Source organism: Cricetulus griseus, assembly GCF_003668045.3.
Source record: "Cricetulus griseus strain 17A/GY chromosome 1 unlocalized genomic scaffold, alternate assembly CriGri-PICRH-1.0 chr1_0, whole genome shotgun sequence".
Classification (NCBI taxonomy): domain Eukaryota; kingdom Metazoa; phylum Chordata; class Mammalia; order Rodentia; family Cricetidae; genus Cricetulus; species Cricetulus griseus.
Genome location: NW_023276806.1, coordinates 83,803,952 through 83,821,954, shown reverse-complemented (window position 1 = coordinate 83,821,954; position 18,003 = coordinate 83,803,952). Strand labels below are relative to the sequence as shown.

The window sequence follows — 18,003 nt, the reverse complement described above, 5'->3', positions numbered from 1 at the left end:
CTGGGCGGCTGGACGCCCGTTTCCTCCCCTGCGGTTCGCCTCGACCTGCCTGCTGCCCACGCGCGTCCTCCACAGCGAGCTCCTTGGGGCCCCCAGTCGGGTGAGAGCGCGACGCGGTCTAGAAGCTCCACTCCAGGGGCGGGGCGGGACGAGTGCGAGCGGGGCGGGGCGGGGAGAGTGCGAGCGGAGCCGGGAGCTGCCGAGCGGAGCCGAGCAGAGCCGAGCCGTGAGGTGCCGGGGAGAGGCAGGCAGAGCCTGCCGGCGGCTCCGCACCCATCGTGCTGCGTTTCCCGGCTCGGTGTCTCCCTGCCTTTGCCCAGGCGCCCGCAAAACTTTTATTGTCTCGGGGTGTGTGACGAAATCGCAGCGCTCCGCTGTCTCCACGCTCGCCTGCAGCGGCGATCGAGGGGACGTGCAACCCTCGCCCGCCGCCGGGCTCTTGCGCCCTGCGCTTCCTCACCTGCCGATCGCTCCCGGGAATCGCGAGGGGGGACCCCCAAAGGGACAGCGCGGGCGTTGGCACCCCGAAATCCTGTTCACCGTTGCGGACCGGCTCGGCACAACTTTAAGTTGATTCCTGTCGCCCACCCAGGGGCACCCGCGGCGGCCGCCGCTGCCGCCGTCGCTGCGGTCTCACAAAGAGCGCGGGGAGGGAAGGCGGCGCAGGCGACGGGCACGGGCCTCGGGGCTGCCTAGACAAAAGGGAAACTGCCGTCGCTCCGGGCGCCTGTCCCGACCCGCCGTGGGTTCATCCAACCGGTCCGGGCTGCCTCTTCGCCTCCGTCCCCGCGGGCTGTGCCCGCAGTGCTCGGACCCCGCGAGCTGCGGGGGGCGCGTCGCTGCTGCTGGTCGGGGCTCTAGGGATAATAAATGATAGAGGATACAATGACTTTGCTGTCTCTGCTGGGTCGCATCATGCGCTACTTCTTGCTGAGACCCGAGACGCTTTTTCTGCTGTGCATCAGCTTGGCTCTGTGGAGTTACTTCTTCCACACGGACGAAGTGAAGACCATCGTCAAGTCCAGTCGGGACGCGGTGAAGATGGTGAAGGGCAAGGTGGCCGAGATTATGCAGAACGATCGCCTTGGAGGACTTGATGTGCTGGAGGCCGAGTTTTCCAAGACCTGGGAGTTCAAGAATCACAATGTGGCGGTGTACTCCATTCAGGGCCGGAGAGACCATATGGAAGATCGCTTCGAAGTTCTCACCGATTTGGCCAACAAGACGCACCCATCCATCTTCGGTATCTTCGATGGGCACGGTGGCGAGGTAGGAGTTCTCTGGGTGTGTGTGCGTGAAAATAACCGGTCGTCGCCTGCGTGGCGGGGTCAGATTTGAGTGAGAGGGGCGTGGTGGTGACCTGGTGAATGCAGATGTGCTTCAAGTTGCCAGGACCCTGCCAAGAACATCTTGGGTCCGAGCGTTCAGTTTAGCCCAGAGAAGTGAGGGTTTGATACAAAGTTCCCAAGGTCAGAAGCAAATAGCTGCTAGTTTTCCGGGGAGAATTAGTAATATATCCAGTGAACTTTGCCCTCGGGCCTCAGTGTACCGATTCTAAAGTTTGAGGCGAAATAGCCGCGAAGGAAGACAGTGCACCCCTAACGGGAAGAAGCCTGCATCTGTCCGATAGACTCAGTGAAGATGAAGGAAGCTGTGACCCCCAGAGGCAACGCTGCGCTTCTTCCCAAGTCTCTCAACTTTGCTAGTGCAATGGGATTGGACAGGGATGCCTCACTGGTGGTGGGTTTTGGCTGCCTTGCCTTTGTAGAGGTGGCTGTGGGCAGAGCAGGCGGCGGCCACACCTGACCTCTGTGTAGTGGCCAGCTTGGGGATACCGATGTCTCTTTCCTTCTATAAGCCTTTGTTAGGGGTTTTATCTAGGAGCAGGAAATGGGCTAAAGTCCACTTTAGGTCTTTCTCCTAAATTTCTGTGACATTTGATACTCCCGAAGTGTGGAGTCTCAGGTTTCCTGGAGGTCCTGCCCTTGGGCCTGTGCCCAGATGAAGTGAGTGTTAAAATGTGGCTCCACAGCTAAGCTCCCAACGACAACATCTGTCTCAGTTGGACGCTTGTAAGTTTCTTTGCATCATGCTCTCCCACCCCTTTCTTGGCAGCATTCCTTATCACCTATTCCTTCTCTTCTTCCTTCCACTGCATTCTTAGCCATCTTTCTCCTCCCTGTGGGCTCCAGGGAATTGTAGGACTGTCCTCCTCCTCTGGTGTTTGCTTGTTCTTTGCTCCAGTGGCTTTTTGTTTTTGTTTGTTTGTTTTGGTAAACACCGAGGAAGCTTTTGATTGACTGTCTTTTCTGATTCTCCACTCACTATTTGCAAATCTTGCCCAGGTGCTTACCTGCCAACTTTGCAGAGAATGCCAAACAATTGGAAAGCTTAGATGATAAGATTGGAATTAGTCCTTAAACATTTTTTTCCCTACTCCCTCTGCCTGTTTATAATGTGTCCTTCAGAATGAAAGTTTCTCATTCACTGTACCTTTGTAGTCCCCAGGTGGTTTGGAGTTCTCCCCTTGACCATAGAGTAGTTGAAAGACAAGATGCTAATTGAGATAGGAGACACTGCATACTGAGCAAAAAGATACCTGAATGACAAAGGTGACAGTGTAATGACTGAGTCATAATGCCATTTTATGTGCCTGGACTCAGTGGGGTGAAGGAAACTGATTCTTTCTACTGTCAGTAATTTAGTAAACATATTTATTGTATATTTGGGTTTTGAAAACATACCTAGAAATTCTGATGGAATATCAGTGCTGTAGAATACTGGCCTGTGGTTGTCTAGATGGGACATACTGGTATGATTTGGGCTTGGACTTGTGATTGGATGATTAAAATCTTTTCACTGGAGTCTTCAGCAATGGGAGCTGTAGAGCCGAAGTTTCAGTTGAGAAGTTTCTAGCAGTGGCTGGGGTAGATGCACCACCCAGAAAAGGGTATGATGGAGGCTTTCCCTAACTCAATATTTTACATGTACCCACTTTCATTGCATTAAAAAAAGTATTATGTGAAAAGATGACTACTATTAGCCAAACACGGAAATGGTTTTTATTGCACCTTATGTTAAATTGCTTGCTGTTTTCAAAATAGTTAACATCAGTTCCCACAAAAATAGAGCAATTGTTTTATCCCCTCCTATCACATGCATTCAGCTATTTCTCTTTGGCTTTGTTTTACCTTAAAAAAAAGTAAAATAGGAAGTGCTATAAATGAGTTATTAGGTTGCTGTTGGGATTGAGATAGTAACATATACTACCAGGTGACTTCTCTCTTGCTTTTTTTATTCTCTTGTTATATCATCTGAAGAAAATCTCACGATCTAGTTATTGTCATTTATGTTCTTGGCTCCTTTAACGTTCACCAGAGGAGGGTGCCACTGCTTGACTTTTTGGATGATGGTTACATCCTTGCAGAAAAGATGCCTTTGCTGAACTATTAGTTGTGTGTATACACATGCTCACACATAAACATACACATCACAGAGGGTAAATGAGTTGAATTTTATTTGTGATAATTCATACTGATAAGCCATAAGAATGCTGTTGAGATTTCTAAGGGAACTTACATGTCCTTTTATATTCCCTCCTTATATATTGATTTTATCCTGTTTTTTAGATGATGTGCTGCTGGCTGGGGACATTGTGACCTTCCTAACGCTATATGGCTAGTTTGAGGCCTTTGGTTTGTTGGTGTTTTCACCAGACAATAAGCTTGCATGTTCATCTAGATATATAGCACTCCAGGGATGCAAAGGTGACTGAACATCACTTCTGTTCTCCAGAAGTTTCAGCCTAGTAAGAGACATAGACTTTAAGACCAAAAGTGACAGTGTGGTGTGCTTATGCTGTTCTGGGAACACAGGAACAATCATTTAAACCAACTCTCCTGCTTTAACCTCTCCAGGGCTGAGTGTATATGCTTGTGCCACTATGTCCTGTGCTTTGACATAAGATCAGAATCTCTGTGACTTAATATCAGCTGTGACCTTGGTCCAATCGCTTAAACAGCTTATCTAGGAGTATTTTATTCAGAAATGGGAGATAGTAATGAATGTAAGGTGAACTCTCTTCAGTTGTGCTGTGTCTTATTTGGGAGGACTCAATGGAGAGAAGCAGCTGGAAGACTGCCATGTTGAGGCAGTGATGGTTTACCTGTGGGAGTCACAGCTTTCGTCACTAGATAGATGCTTCTTGGGCACCCATAATTTATTAGGCATTCTGCAAATTTTCTGTGTCTTTTTAATATCTGGTGAACTTCTGCTTATTAATTAAGGATTCTATGAATGTTGAGAAAGTAGCACTCTGGTATCAGGTTCATGTTTTCTGATTACTGAAAAGGGATATTACCTATGATTAATTAGTAAATTAGTAGTCTGATTTGTACTTCAGCCTTCTATGAGTTGAGTTATATTCAACAAGTTTTGTTTTTTTCTCTTTTTTTGCACAAACACATCTGTGGACTTGTGCTGAAGACTAGACTGGATGTCTGTGACTTCACTTAGATGCATAAGGTCTAAAAGAGCTTCATCTCTATGACCCAATGGACCAGGGTCTTAGTTTTATTCTCTTGGACCCTTTCAACATCCTATCCTCCACATTATGGGCTGATGGTTGACTGCTTTCGTATGTATCTGAAGCTATGACAATGGTTTTCTTGTGTAACATAAGATCAAAACAACCAAAATTTACAAGTGAAGCTCAGATTGTGTCAGTAGACATAGAAAGGTTGTTAGTTTTAAACTTCAAAAATATCAGCTAGGGGCTGGGCTAAGCCTTTATTTAGTTCTAAGCACATGGGAGGCAGAGTAGGTGGACTTCTGTGAGTTCAAAGCCAATCTGGTCTACACAGTGATTTGCAGGACAGCCAGAGATATATAGTGAGACTCTGTCTCAAACAACAACAGCAGCAGCAAAATCAAACCAAATCAACCAACCAAACAAGCAAAAACCTAAAAAATATCATCTAGGAAAATGATTGGCAGTGCACTAACATATAATTTTATCCACAGGCAAAGGACATTTTGTCTTTTTTTTTTTTTAATACTATATAGAAGAAATACACCAGCCATTGATGCTGGTTTAGCTAAAATCTAGTTGGGTGATTGGATTGTTGTATGCTCACATGCTATTGTACCTTCCTGTATTAAAGGGCATATATATCTTGATGCATAGCTTGAAAAAGTTCGAATTTCATATCAGAGAAGAGAGGACTTCGAGTGCTCACTAGGAACCAGTCTTGAGGTTCAGATAAGAAACAGTGTCAGCTTGCCTGCAAGATCCAGGCGCTCAGGTTTAATTCTCACCAGCAATAAATACTTGCTTTGAGCCAGGCTTCCCTCCGAGAATGCCCCAAAGCTGCAGACATTTCACAGACATGAACATCAAACTTCATTTGTATTCAAAGGCAAGTGGTGTATGAAGCCTCAGTATTTCAGGTTAGTCTAGTCAGAATAGAATCTAGACCTCCAAGGAGCTTTGTACCTGGGTCTCTTCTTGGATCGCCTGTCAGCATGTGTCCTGACTTCTTCTCCAGTGTGTATCCTTACTTCTTTTCCAGCGTGTGTCCTTTTTCTCCAGCATGTGTCCTGACTTCTTCTCCAGCGTGTGTCTTTAGTTCTTCTCCAGTGTGTGTCCTGACTTCTTCTCCAGTGTGTGTCCTTACTTATCTACTTGTGTGCTGTCATATTGCCTGCGAGGGTAGTTATGAGGAATGGTCTTCCAAAGCCCTGACAAAGCAACTGCAAGGGTGTTATTGAGGATTTTGGAGCATTATATAGCATCCTTTCTATAAAGACCAAGAGAGACATAGTACCCTAATACCTTCTTATTTACATCTTAAGAGTATTGAGTCATATAACCGAGTCCTCCTGTATCTTTTGCTGCTAGAAGTGCTGAGAGCCAAGCCTCTGTCCTCTAGGAAATGTGTAGACCTTTATAGAATGCATACATTTGCATGCTAACCTTACTCTCAGGATAGCTTATCTTTCCTACATTCAATTTCCCTTTCTCCCTTTATATACATCATTTTATTGTCTTGTGGTGTTATATGTATTTATGTAAGTTTCTTTGGCTCCTTCTGAAATAACATATAGTTCTAACTAAATAAATTACAAATGGTGTAGTCAATGATCTGCTTTTCAGACATTACAGCTGAGGTTAGCAAATGTTTAACTCTCACATTATAGTGTGGAAGAGATCTAGGGGTTTACTAAGGAGAAATACTTTACGGCTTAAGAGGAAATAAATATTATTTTGGTTTAAAATGATACATTAACATTTCTCAAATGAAATCCTCTCTCCTGTTCTTGGGAACATCTTGGCAAATGAATGTAGGAGACTGTCTGTGACCTTGTGCATCTAATAAACAAATTAATAAGGAAACCAGTTCAATAGCACCAACAGCTGTTATCTGTGGTCTGCCACATGTGGAAAACAGGGTTAAGCTGTGTGATGTCCAAAGATGAATCAGTGCATTCTACCCCCAGGAAGTGCTCTCTCCCCCTCCCTCTCCTCTCCCTTCCTCTCCCTTTCCTTCCCCCCCTTGTCTGTGTCTGTGTCTGTGTCTGTGTCTGTGTCTGTGTCTGTGTCTGTGTCTGTGTCTGTGTCTGTGTCTGTGTCTGTGTGTCTCTCTTGTATGTATATGTATCTAGAGGCTATAAGTTGATGTCAGGTGGACCGTTCTTCACTTTAATTACGAGGCAGGGTCTCTCACTGATCCTGGACCTTGCTAATCTGGCTAGGCAGCTTGTTCCCAGGACTGCCTGTCTCTGCCTCCTGAGTGTTGGGTTTATAGATGACCAACCACACCTACCTGGTTTTCTTATGGGTGCTGGGGATCCAAATTCTGGTCAACAGGCATTTGTGGCAAGTGCTTTGTCCACGGAGCCATCTCCCTAGCTCTTCAGGAAGCTCTGTCTAACCCTGGGGAGGTGAAATATTTTAGAATCCAAAAGCTACGGATACCCATCAACCTAAGTATGTGATGGCCTGTCTGAGAGAGCTTATGCATTTGGGATACTTGTGAGAAACTGACATTCCATGGTATCCTAGCATTTTAATATAGACTGGGGAGAGGAAGAAGGGGAAGAAAAATTTCAGGTAGAAAGGAAAGTGTATAAAAATGGCTCAGAGAGAGCAAAGTGCACACTTAGATGAAAGACAAGTAGGTGGCCTCATTGCTTAGATTAGACTTTTGTCAACAGCTATTATCCTGGAAACCCATCCACTACATTTTCATATTTGAATACTGTCCATTTTGATGTACACAATGGTTTTAGGTTACCTAATTTATGTTAAGTGCATTTATTTGGGAAGTGGACTTCTCAGCACCAGGAACAGATGATCCATCAAATAAAATTCTTGGCTTTCAGCTTTCTGTGGAGCTGTCACCAACCTGACGGAGTGGAATGCTTCTACGAAGGCCCCTCAGTTTCTGGTTTTTCTTGAGTCTCTTTGTCCTCCCGCTCCCCTCTTGTTTTATTTATTTATTTATTTATTTATTTATTTATTTTTGTGACAGGGTCTTGCTGGCCCCTCAGTCAAGATCCTCCTGTTTCAGCCTCTTTTGCTTTTTCAGATCAGAAAAGTGGCTTAGAAAATTTAATTGCCATGCACAATCTGAAACAAGGCAAGCTGCTTTGCATGGGGAGGGCACTGTAGAAATGCTGCTTTCAAAAGAACCTGGATGGGAATGTTACTCACTCTCCTGGCACCGTGACAGAAATCTCTGAAAAAAACCCAGAACCACCTTAAAGGAAGAAAGATCTATTTTGGTTCATGTTTCCCAGGTCTCAGTTACACCTCAGCCTGGCTTCATTGCTTTAAGTCTGTGGCAAAGTAGAAATGTCACACAGTACAGGACTGCCATGGTGGAAGGAGCAGGCAGAAGCCACCTGAGTTCCTCATGGCAGTCAATAAATGGAATATATGAGAGGAGGAAACTGAGACAGGATACACCTTCCAAAGGCATACCATTATTCACCTACTTCCTCCACCTGGATGCTACTTCAGAATAGCCCACTTAGCTGGGAAATCACTGATGGGTTAATTAGCACCTTCATGGTCCAATCACTTCATCATCTCCACACAAAGTGGGGACTAAGCCATCAACACATGAGCCTTCATGAGCCTTCAGGGGACATTTCATATTGAAAACATGCACACACACACACACACACACACACACACACACACACACACACACACACACACACACCCCACACACACTTCTTTGTGTGCTAGGGATTGAATCCAGGACTTTGACCATGCTAAGAATACACTTTATTACTAAGCTCTATCTTTAACCCCCTACCCAATTTCTCTCCTTCTCCTCCTTTTTCTCCTTCTCCTTCTTTTGTTTTTATTCCAGACAGGGACTCACTATGTAGCCCTGGAGGTCCTGGAACTCACTTAGACCAGGCTGACCATCAACTCACAGAGATCGACCTGTCACCGCCTCCTGAGTGCTGGGATTAAAGGCATGAGCTATCATGCCAGGCTTCCCCTACTCAGTTTCTTAATGCAAATATGTGGACATTATCAGAAGTCCATTTTAGATTTTGTTGTTATTGTTGCTTCTTTGTTTAGTTCTTTGAGGGTGGTCTTTGGCTACTTACATACTTACTTTAACAATGACCTTGACCTTGGGAACTCAAGTGACCCTCTGGTCTCAGCCTCTCCAGCATTAGAGGTTATAGGCACAAATCACTGAACATGGCTAAACCTAGCTACTTTAGTTTTTCTTTCCTTTTTAAGGTTTATTTTTATGTGTATGCATGTTTTGACTACATGTGTGTATGTGCACCATGTACATGCCTGGTCACCATAGAGACCAGAAGAGGGCACTAGATCCCTTGGAACTGGGGTTAGTGTGCTGTGAGCTACTGCGTGGGTGCTGGGAATTGAACTCAGATGCTCTAAAAGGGCAGCAGGTGCTCTTAACTAAACTACTGAGCTGTTTGTCCAGCCCTGCTAGTTGAGATTTTAAAAGTAAATAACAAATTTTAATATTTAAACTATTATTGGTCACAGTTGCCTGTGACATACAATGACAAAATATACCCAGTGTGTTGGGACCCTAGCTTGATGAATCAACACTTGAGGAGTTAGAGTGTAACAAACAAGGAGAACGGCAGACACTGCTGAAGTGTTGTTGGCGTTGTGTTAAAAGCTGGGCTGTCTTCTGCAGTTTTTGAGTGCACTGGATATTGTGGAGCAAAGGAACAGTGTAAAGCCTTGCTATAGCAGTCCTGTTCCTCATCTGTGTAAATCGGATTTGAGCAATGATAGAAGGGTGAGGTGGGAGAGTCAGATGCCAATCCGGGCCCATGTAGTAGAAACATGCTGCGTGGATGTGGGCTGTTGCTGAAAGAGGAGCCTGGAGGGAAGACCAACGCAGTACTAAAGGTGTTAGTCTTCCCTGAATGCCTTATCTGAGTGGAGGGAAGAGCATAACTCAGACAAGAGTGAGTCTGGCTATGAGTTTGCTTCATGTATGTGTCCTTTATATGAGAGAGTTCCTGGGATTCATAAATCGTGTGCTGACCACATGGCTCTCTCAACTTGCAGAGCATTATTATTTTAAAACAGTGAAAATATGCATTACTTATCACATCTGGGTTATCCTAATGGGAAGCTCCTTATTTCCTGGAGACAAGGTCTTGCTATGAAGCCCAAGCTGGTCCTCCTGTCTGGGGATCACAGACAGTGCCCTCAACCCCACCTTTATTATCATTTTGTTTCTACAGATGATGTAGATTTTGTTACAAGGTACAGATTTTTCAGGATTTAGGAACCCTATATTTTGAGACAGGGTCTTGGCTGTGTAGTGCTGGCTAGCCTGGAACGCTTTATGTAGACCAGGCTGGCCTTGTACTCAAAGGACATCTGACTGCCCATGCTTCCCAGGTGCTGGGATTACAGTGTGCACTGCCATACCTAGCTGTCTTTAGGTTTTAAAAAGTGATTTCATTTTATTGACAGTGATCATTGCATCTCAGATTTAAGTGATTCTGGGGTTAGGGATTCAGTTGTCTTTGTTTTTTTAAAAAGTAGTTTTTAAATTGAAGTTAATAATCTGATTTATTTTATTCTTAATTTCTATTTTGATTTTTAACTACTTTAAGGACATAGTTTTGTGCTTTAATGTTACTTTACTAAGTGCTTTAACTTACAATATTGCACTAATTTTAATATTAAATATGAATATAAGTATTAAGTAATATGAAATATTGAAATAAAGATGCAAGTAAAACATTTAAGATAAATTAATTTTGAGATTACTAAAGTCTAATAATGTAATTGAATGATAGTATAGAAATAAAAGTGACTTCAGGCCTCACCGTGGCCCATAATATTGCCAATTGGTGTGTTAAACTTACTCATTGGTTTTTTTTTTGTGGGCATTTAAATATGGTTTTTCATAATCGAGACAGTGTACATACAGTTTTCCATCTTCTTTATGCCATCTTATAAGTACACTAAACATACTGGTATTTTACTCTATGTTTCTTTATAGTTTTATTTCTTATTTAATTTTTATAACATATTGTATGTGATGGGGTCACACACATGGAAGTCAGAAGACAACTTGCAGTAGGTGATTCTGCCCTTCTACCATTGGGTCCTGGGGATTGAACTCAGGTCATTAGGCTTGCAGCAGGCATCATTACCCACTAAACTATTTTGCCAGCCCCTATATTTTTATTTTTAACAGTTTTCAGTGATAGAGTAATATTTTATTTAATTGATATCTGATAAATTACACAGCTATTTCTTGAAACATTTAGTTTCTTCTAAGTTTTTGCCGTTGTAATTAATGTAATAAATATTTTAGTGCTTCCACTATAATTTGGAATTTGTTTTTTTTTTAAGTATTTTCATTTTCTGTTATCTTTATTGGTGTGTATTTTGGGACTGGAGTGATGGCTCAGGGGTTAAAGGTCCTTACTGCTCTTGCAGAGGTCTCAGATCCAGTTCCAAGCACCCACACGACAGCTCCCAACCTCCTGTATGTAACTCTGGTTCCATGACCTGACTCCTTTTTTGTTGTTGCTATTGGTTGTTTGATCTCTGAGGGCTCCTGAATACACGTGGTATACATAAATATACATAAAATTAAGTAGAAAAGAAGGAGATAATTTCTTTCAAGTATATCTTGTACTTTGACTATATTATCCCCATACATTCCTTTTCCCCTACTCCATCCCGTTACCCATGAATCTCCTTTCTTACTGTAGTCTCCCATTGACCTTTTCTATTATGCATATACATTATATTTTCTTTATCCATTTATCTCCTGGTGGACATACATATAAGCTGATTACATAGCTTCACTGTTACAAATAGTGCTGCAGTAAACATGGATGTGCAAGTGTGATTGTGATGTTGAGAGCTCTTCAGCTATAAACCCAGAAGTATAAACCTTTGCTATAACTGAGTCACTTGGCAGTTCTGTTTTTAGTTTTTTGAGAAGCCTCCATAATGGCTGCACATAGCTTTTCTTCCTACCAGCAGTATATAAGGGGGACCTCAACTTGTATTATTGCCAATTTTTGTCTCATGTTTTAAATTTTGTTTTCTCTTCCTGGTATTAGATAGTCTTCCTGGACTTCCTAGACTCTGCTTCCTGGTATTAGATAGACTTTAAATATAGTTTTAATTTTTATTGCCCTGATTTCCATTACTGTTCAATGTTTTTTATATCTTCTGTAGACATTGTACTTTTTGAAAACTGTCATTTCATTAGTCCATTTATTGATTGACTAGTTCGATTTTTGGTATTTATTTTTGGAGTTCTTCATATGTTCTGCATGGTAAGCCACCACCAGATGTGTATCTAGCAGAGCTCTTTCTCCTGGTTTTGTAAGCTGTCTCTTTACCCAGTTTGATGTGCTGGCACTTTTATCTTCATGTGACCTCAGCTCTTGGTCTAATTTCGAGAACTACTGAAGTCCTTTGCAGAGAGCCTCTGCTCGTATCTTGTAGTGTGTTCTTGTAGAACCTTTGGAGCTTCAGGTCATGCATTAAGGTCTTTTATCAATTTCAGTTGAGTTTGTGCAGTGGGAGCAGAGGGTCTAGTGTCATTCTTCTGTATGTGGATATCCAGTTTCCCCAGCACCATTTGTTGAAGAGGAATACAGCTAAGAAAGCTCTGGGAAACAAGCCAGTAAGCAGCGTTATCCCATGGTTTCTGCTCCAAGTTCCTCCTGCCTGGAGTTCCCATCTTGGCTTCCTTCAGTGATGGCTGTGACCTATGAGCTGAGTCAATCCTTTGCTACCCTAAGTTGCTTTTGATCAGTGTTTTAGCACAGTAACATAAAGCAAACTAGGACAATGGTGTTCAGAATACTTTAACATGTTATCTAATTTTAATTTTCATAAGAATGTGTCAGATACTTACTAAATTACTCTCATTTTATAGAAGTAGACATTAAGAAATCAATAGATTAATTTACTCATATTTCCTCATAGACTTTTAAGTGGTGGAGCTAGAATTTGGAGCTGAGTTTTAAGCTTTTGTGTCTCCTTGGTGGAGAGATGGCTCAATAAGTAAGGGGGCTTGCTGCTATATATCCTGTGCTATTAGTTTCTGGTTGAAGCTCTATAGGGCAGTAAGCACAGGCAGTTGTTGATATGTTGACATTATTGCCTGTGTCTTCTTACTCTGCTCAATAGGACTCCAGGTTACTACCATGTGATATGTGTTGTTATTCACCTTGGTAGATGAATCTTATTTATTATACTTATTTATTATAAACCTTCAAAATCAGTCTTAGTCTTTGAGACCCATGCAAGGTGGAGAGAGAACTGACACCACATAGTTGCATTTTGACCTTTGTGTGTACACTTCCCATCTCTCACACAAATAATACTAACTATAGCCATAATATGTTACATAGTATTTCTCCTTGGTAAAGCATAAACCATTTTTAAATATTCATGGATGATAAAATTTACAATTTTTATAAGCTGATGCGTTTTCCATGAAGTAGAAGTCTGTGCTTGGCCTTGGGATATGAAGAGATATTACTTTGCTTAAAGTAATTAATCTTGAAGACTTTTTCTGAAAGTAGTTTATATTTGTGCTGGTTAGTTGTTTTTGTCAGCTTGACACAAGTTAGGGTCATCTGGAAAGAGGAAACTTTCGTTGAGAAGATGCTTTCCTTCATCATAGTTTATGGGATGGTTTTTCTTGCTAAACTATTAGTGTTTAGCTCACTGTGGGTGGAGTCACCTCTGTGCAGATGATCTTAGCATCTATAAGAAAGCAAACTGAACAAGCCAGGAGAAGGAAGCCAGTAAGCAGCACCCCTCCGTGGCCTCTGCTTTAGTTTCTTGCTTGAGTTTCTGCTCTGACTTCCCTCCATGATTGGCTATCAACTGTAAGCTGGAAGAAATCCATGATTGATTATAAACTGTAAGCTGAACAAACTCTTCCCCAAGTTGCTTTTGGTCATGGTGTGTTACCATAGTGATAGAAACCTAACTAGAACAATATTTTTTTTCTCTATCTTGGACATAGAAGTCAATTGAATGAAATCTGAGCTGCCTCTATCTTTTCTATGATGAGAGAGGACTTTGGCAGTTGAACATATAAGAATGAGACTTATTTTCCTCCATTCACGGAGGACAAGGGCATTACTGGGCACACGGTTCCTGAAGGAATTTGATGCCTCAGTGTGGTACCTGCACTACACAGCAATACCAGCTAGAGAGACCCATTTTCAAATGGCATGAAAACCATCTGCCCCCAACTAAGCATCTACAAATTCATAAGAATTTAGAAACATTGCTAGTTTGCTCAGAGATTCAGTTCTTTTTAGACTACCTTGTCCACATTTGTGCCCTTCCCATGCTGCTTTTGTATGATTTGTATGTCTCCATTGCTGGGTCAGGGGCCAGCTGTGCATTGCACACCAGTCAGAAAAGCTATGACTTCCCTGGAGGAAACCAACACTTTGCATGTACTTTTCAATGATAATGTTCTGGATTTTATAAAGGTCATTTTATTTATTATAAAGGTCAGTGGGCATTTAATGCCCTGTAGCAATAAGTCTTAATAGTTCACTTTACTTTTAGTAATAGGGGGAGACTATATTTAATATAATATTTAGACAGCAAAGGTGTTAATCTGCTATTTAAAAAATTGTTCCCTTAGTTATTGGATGTGGTGGCACATACCTTTAATCCTAGCATTTGGCAGGCAGAGGCAGGTAGATCTCTGAGTTGGAGGTGAGATCTCTTGAGTTTGAAGACTGCATAGTGAGACCTTACCTAAAAAATAAGTTTTCTTGAAAGATTTGTCAGATTGCCCATAAAGAATAGCATGCACAATTTCTATAATGTATAGTTTACATAATATGTAATTGTAAATGTGTATTAATCAAGGTAATGTCTAGAAAGAATAAATTATATGTATGTAAAACATAATTTTACCCTGTTTTAAATGATATAAAAGAGTATCTTGAACCTCTGTAGTTTGGCAAATGGTACCATTTCTCTGTACCTTCAGTATAATAATTGAGTGGGTGAGGAATAGTCTGAAGTTTTCAGGCACCAATAGGCATTTCTTAAAAAGAAGAATGTCTTATGTCTTTCTGTATATAATCACTTTGAGAAAATTTATTCTGTAAGTTTCAGAGATACAAAGTAGAATAAATATGAGCTTTTGGAGTTAGAAGTAAGATGGATCTGTCTAATGGTTTTAAAGGTCAGTTTTGGGAAGATAATGGTAATGTCATATTAGGAGTGTTATCTTTAGCTAGGCATTGCTTTGACGCCAGAGGGGAATATAGAGACAGGCAGTAGCTTGGTAATTTATACCCTCAGTACACAGAAGTTTATGTTTGTCTGTCTTTCCTCCCTGTGGTTTGAGGCCCCAAGGGGATTTTATTCTCCAGTGTTTTGAGAAGGGAGAGCAGTGGTCATTCTGTCCTTTTGCCTACCTTGCTTGGCTACTCCGCTGAGCATTGGTATGTTACATTCAGGCCTAACCTGTTATGGTAAAACTCTTGCTCTGAGTTTGTCTAAGCGTGAGACTCAAAAGTCAGCTACTAATTCTGGGAGTGGAAGCTACTGTTTTTAGCAGAGGGATCTGAAGGGACCCCTAAGGGCAAAGACCTGAGAGCCTGGCAACCTCCATAGAAGCTCTCTCTACCCTCATGTTAGAGTCACAGGCCCTCCTGTGGTCCACAAGGCTACATAGAGACAGAAAGTGTTTAGCCCCAATGCTCTTGTAATACAAACAGATTTAGACATGAAAAATTGCAGGCAGGCATGTATTTTGGAATATTGCTTAAGAGGAAATTCTCTCTGAAAAAGGGTTCCTCTGTATAGAGAAACCCTATCTTGAAAAACAAAATAGGATAAGAGTAGTGTTCCTACTTTGCCAGAGAGAAGTCCTCACCCCCAGCAAAACTAGGGATAAAGAAAATCGTTTTCTTCATTAAAAAAATATTGATGTTGGTATTATTCAGTTATAGTGCACACTCCAGTGTGTTGGCCATCACTGAGGCATGGGAGACAGACATACAGTGGGTCCCTTATTTAATGTATACAGTTTGATTGGCTTATACAGGGTACTGGAACCATCACTGCAATCTGTATAGCAAATGGATCTCACTGTTTTAGGATTTGAGCTGAAGGCAGTCCTTTCTCTGTCCTTTTGAAAGGGAGAGAGACCCAGAGATCCACCCTAGAAGGAAGCATGGAATAATGTGCACAGGAACTGAGAAGTCAGATGAACAAGGTGGGCAGAGGAGAAGATTAAGGCTCGGTTTCTTTTTGTGTATTCCAGGTTAAAATCCAAGTGGGGCTGCCCTCGGGCAGTGGCTTGGCCACACACTGGTGCACTGTGCTGCTATCTTCCTGCCTAACAAAGTGTCTTCCCATGTGACAGTTTTTCAATCTGGGGTTTTGGCAGCTCTTTTTGCACCCCTCCCTCCTGCCCCTGCATTATCTTGTGACTTGTTTTGAAAGATTGAACTTTTTAATTTTTAGCTAATACACTTCAGATTTGGAATTCTTATTTTTTGATAGATCTCACTGTGTTGCCCAGGCTGGCTGGCCACACTCACTGTGTGTTTTAGCCCAGGCTGGCCTCAGACTTGGGGTACAATGCTCCTGTTCAGCCTCCTGAGTGCCACTGAGACTGGTTTCCAACTTAAACATTTTTGAATTATATTAAAAAAGTTACATGATAGGACAGATAACAGCTTACTGGTAGTGTGGGACTATCTTATGAAGACTAAAACTTTCCTTTTACTCTCTTTTTTTCTTCTCTTACCCATGTAAGTTTTTGAATTAAAGGAATAGCATTTAGAAAATTTTCAAAACGAGTAATTTGTATAATTTACAGGTCATGTTCCACTTGTGAATCATCTTGAAAACAGAGAAACTCTTCTTGACATGGATGCCACAGCTAATGTCTTCCCCATGATCCCCAGTGTGTCTGGGATTACAGATAAACCAATTGTACTGCTGTGTGGGCTGTATTCAGGGCTGGTAAACAAACCGATGGCCTGGCGTGCTCAAGCAACCACTCTACCCATTGAGCCACATTCTCAGTCTTATTTTTATTTTTGTTTTTTTGAAGGCAGAGTCTCATGTAGAGTGGGCTGATTTTGAACTCCTGATTCTCCTGCCTCTTACCTCTCAAGTGATGGGATTAAAGGCCCACCACTTAGCATTCTTTGCTCATTTTTAATTGGGGTATTTGTTTTTATAGTTGTGTTTTAAGGGTTTAGATTTTAACCACATAGATAATAGCAATATGCAAATGTTCCCATATTTCTAATATATGTTTTAGAACCTTAAACATTGAAATTGTAATTCCAAATTTACAGAGAAGATATATGAATATGTAGGAAGAAAATCCCTCATTCAGAATACTTCAGGCAGAGCATTTCAGATTTTTAGATTTTGAGATTTTTATACAGGCTCTACCAATTAAGCCTCTCTAATCTGGTCTTAACTCTAAAACCTTTGGGCATTGTGCCACTGCTTATAGAGCTGTGGACCTTCAGATTGTAAGGTATATACAGCCTGGGTAACAAACTCCCAAGTGTAGTTATCAGAACCACCCTATTCTTTTAGGGTGCATTTGAGTTACTTGACCTTGTGTTGAGCCAATCCAAATATAGTGAATTAGTTGAGATTTGGGGAAAGATAAAAATAAGAACACGGCACCCATTTGAATATGTAAAGCAAACACTGCTTATATAACAAGTACAGATGAGGGCAGCACAGGTAGGAACGATGTGAGAGGAGGTCAAAGGTGAGAAGATTGGAGTTTTTTGGAATTGGAGACTTGTTGCAGTGGTTCTGACCTTGGTGGAGCCCATGGGGTGGGGGATAAAAAAACACCATCAGACAGAACTTACATGGGAAGGAAGCTTTATTGGGGAAAAGGAAGGAAGTGGGGAGAGGGAAGAGAGAGAAGGGGTAGAGAAGAGAGGAGAGGAGGGAGGGAGAGAAAGAGAGGCAGACAGACAGACAGACAGACAGACAGAGATCTGCCTGCCTCAGAGAAATGGCTGAAAGAGAGCAGGAGTAGGCAGAGCCCTTCTCTTAAAGGGACCTCCTGTGCCTGCGTAGAGCCAGGGTACTGCTTACTAAAAGCATAGGGGTGACACACTGTGCCAGGTTCCCAAGGAGTGGGGCCAAAGTACTGCTAACAGGCAGTACACCACCTCAGGGTTCTCGTGGCAGTGTCTGGGAAGGTACTGATTGTCAGGATGGAGGAAATGCAAGGCAATGCTGTCTTACTGTTTTCTAGTAGAAAGAGCCAGATATGCTGCTCAAACATTCTTCGTGGCCACAAACTGTACAATTTCTACATTTCAGTAGTGAAGAGACTGAGAAATCTCATCCTATCATAAGAGCTAGATGTTGCAAGAAGTGTGTCTTGAGCACCTTAAGGCCTGGAACCAGAAGTTCTTCAAACCCACTGAAAGGACTTAAGGGATGGCTGGGTGATGGCTCAGTGGATA

At 42.2% G+C, this 18,003-nt stretch overlaps 1 protein-coding gene across 1 annotated transcript in view; it reads left to right on the top strand.

Annotated features, from left to right (window-relative positions):
• The first annotated feature begins 231 nt into the window (after positions 1-231).
• Ppm1l (protein phosphatase, Mg2+/Mn2+ dependent 1L) overlaps positions 232-18,003 on the top strand; it is a 268,103-nt gene continuing 250,331 nt past the window's right edge. Inside the window, exon 1 of the mRNA XM_027391775.2 lies at positions 232-1,269. Within this exon, the coding sequence (XP_027247576.1) occupies positions 871-1,269 (399 nt within the window). The 5' untranslated portion in view covers positions 232-870. The remainder of the gene's footprint in view (positions 1,270-18,003) is intronic.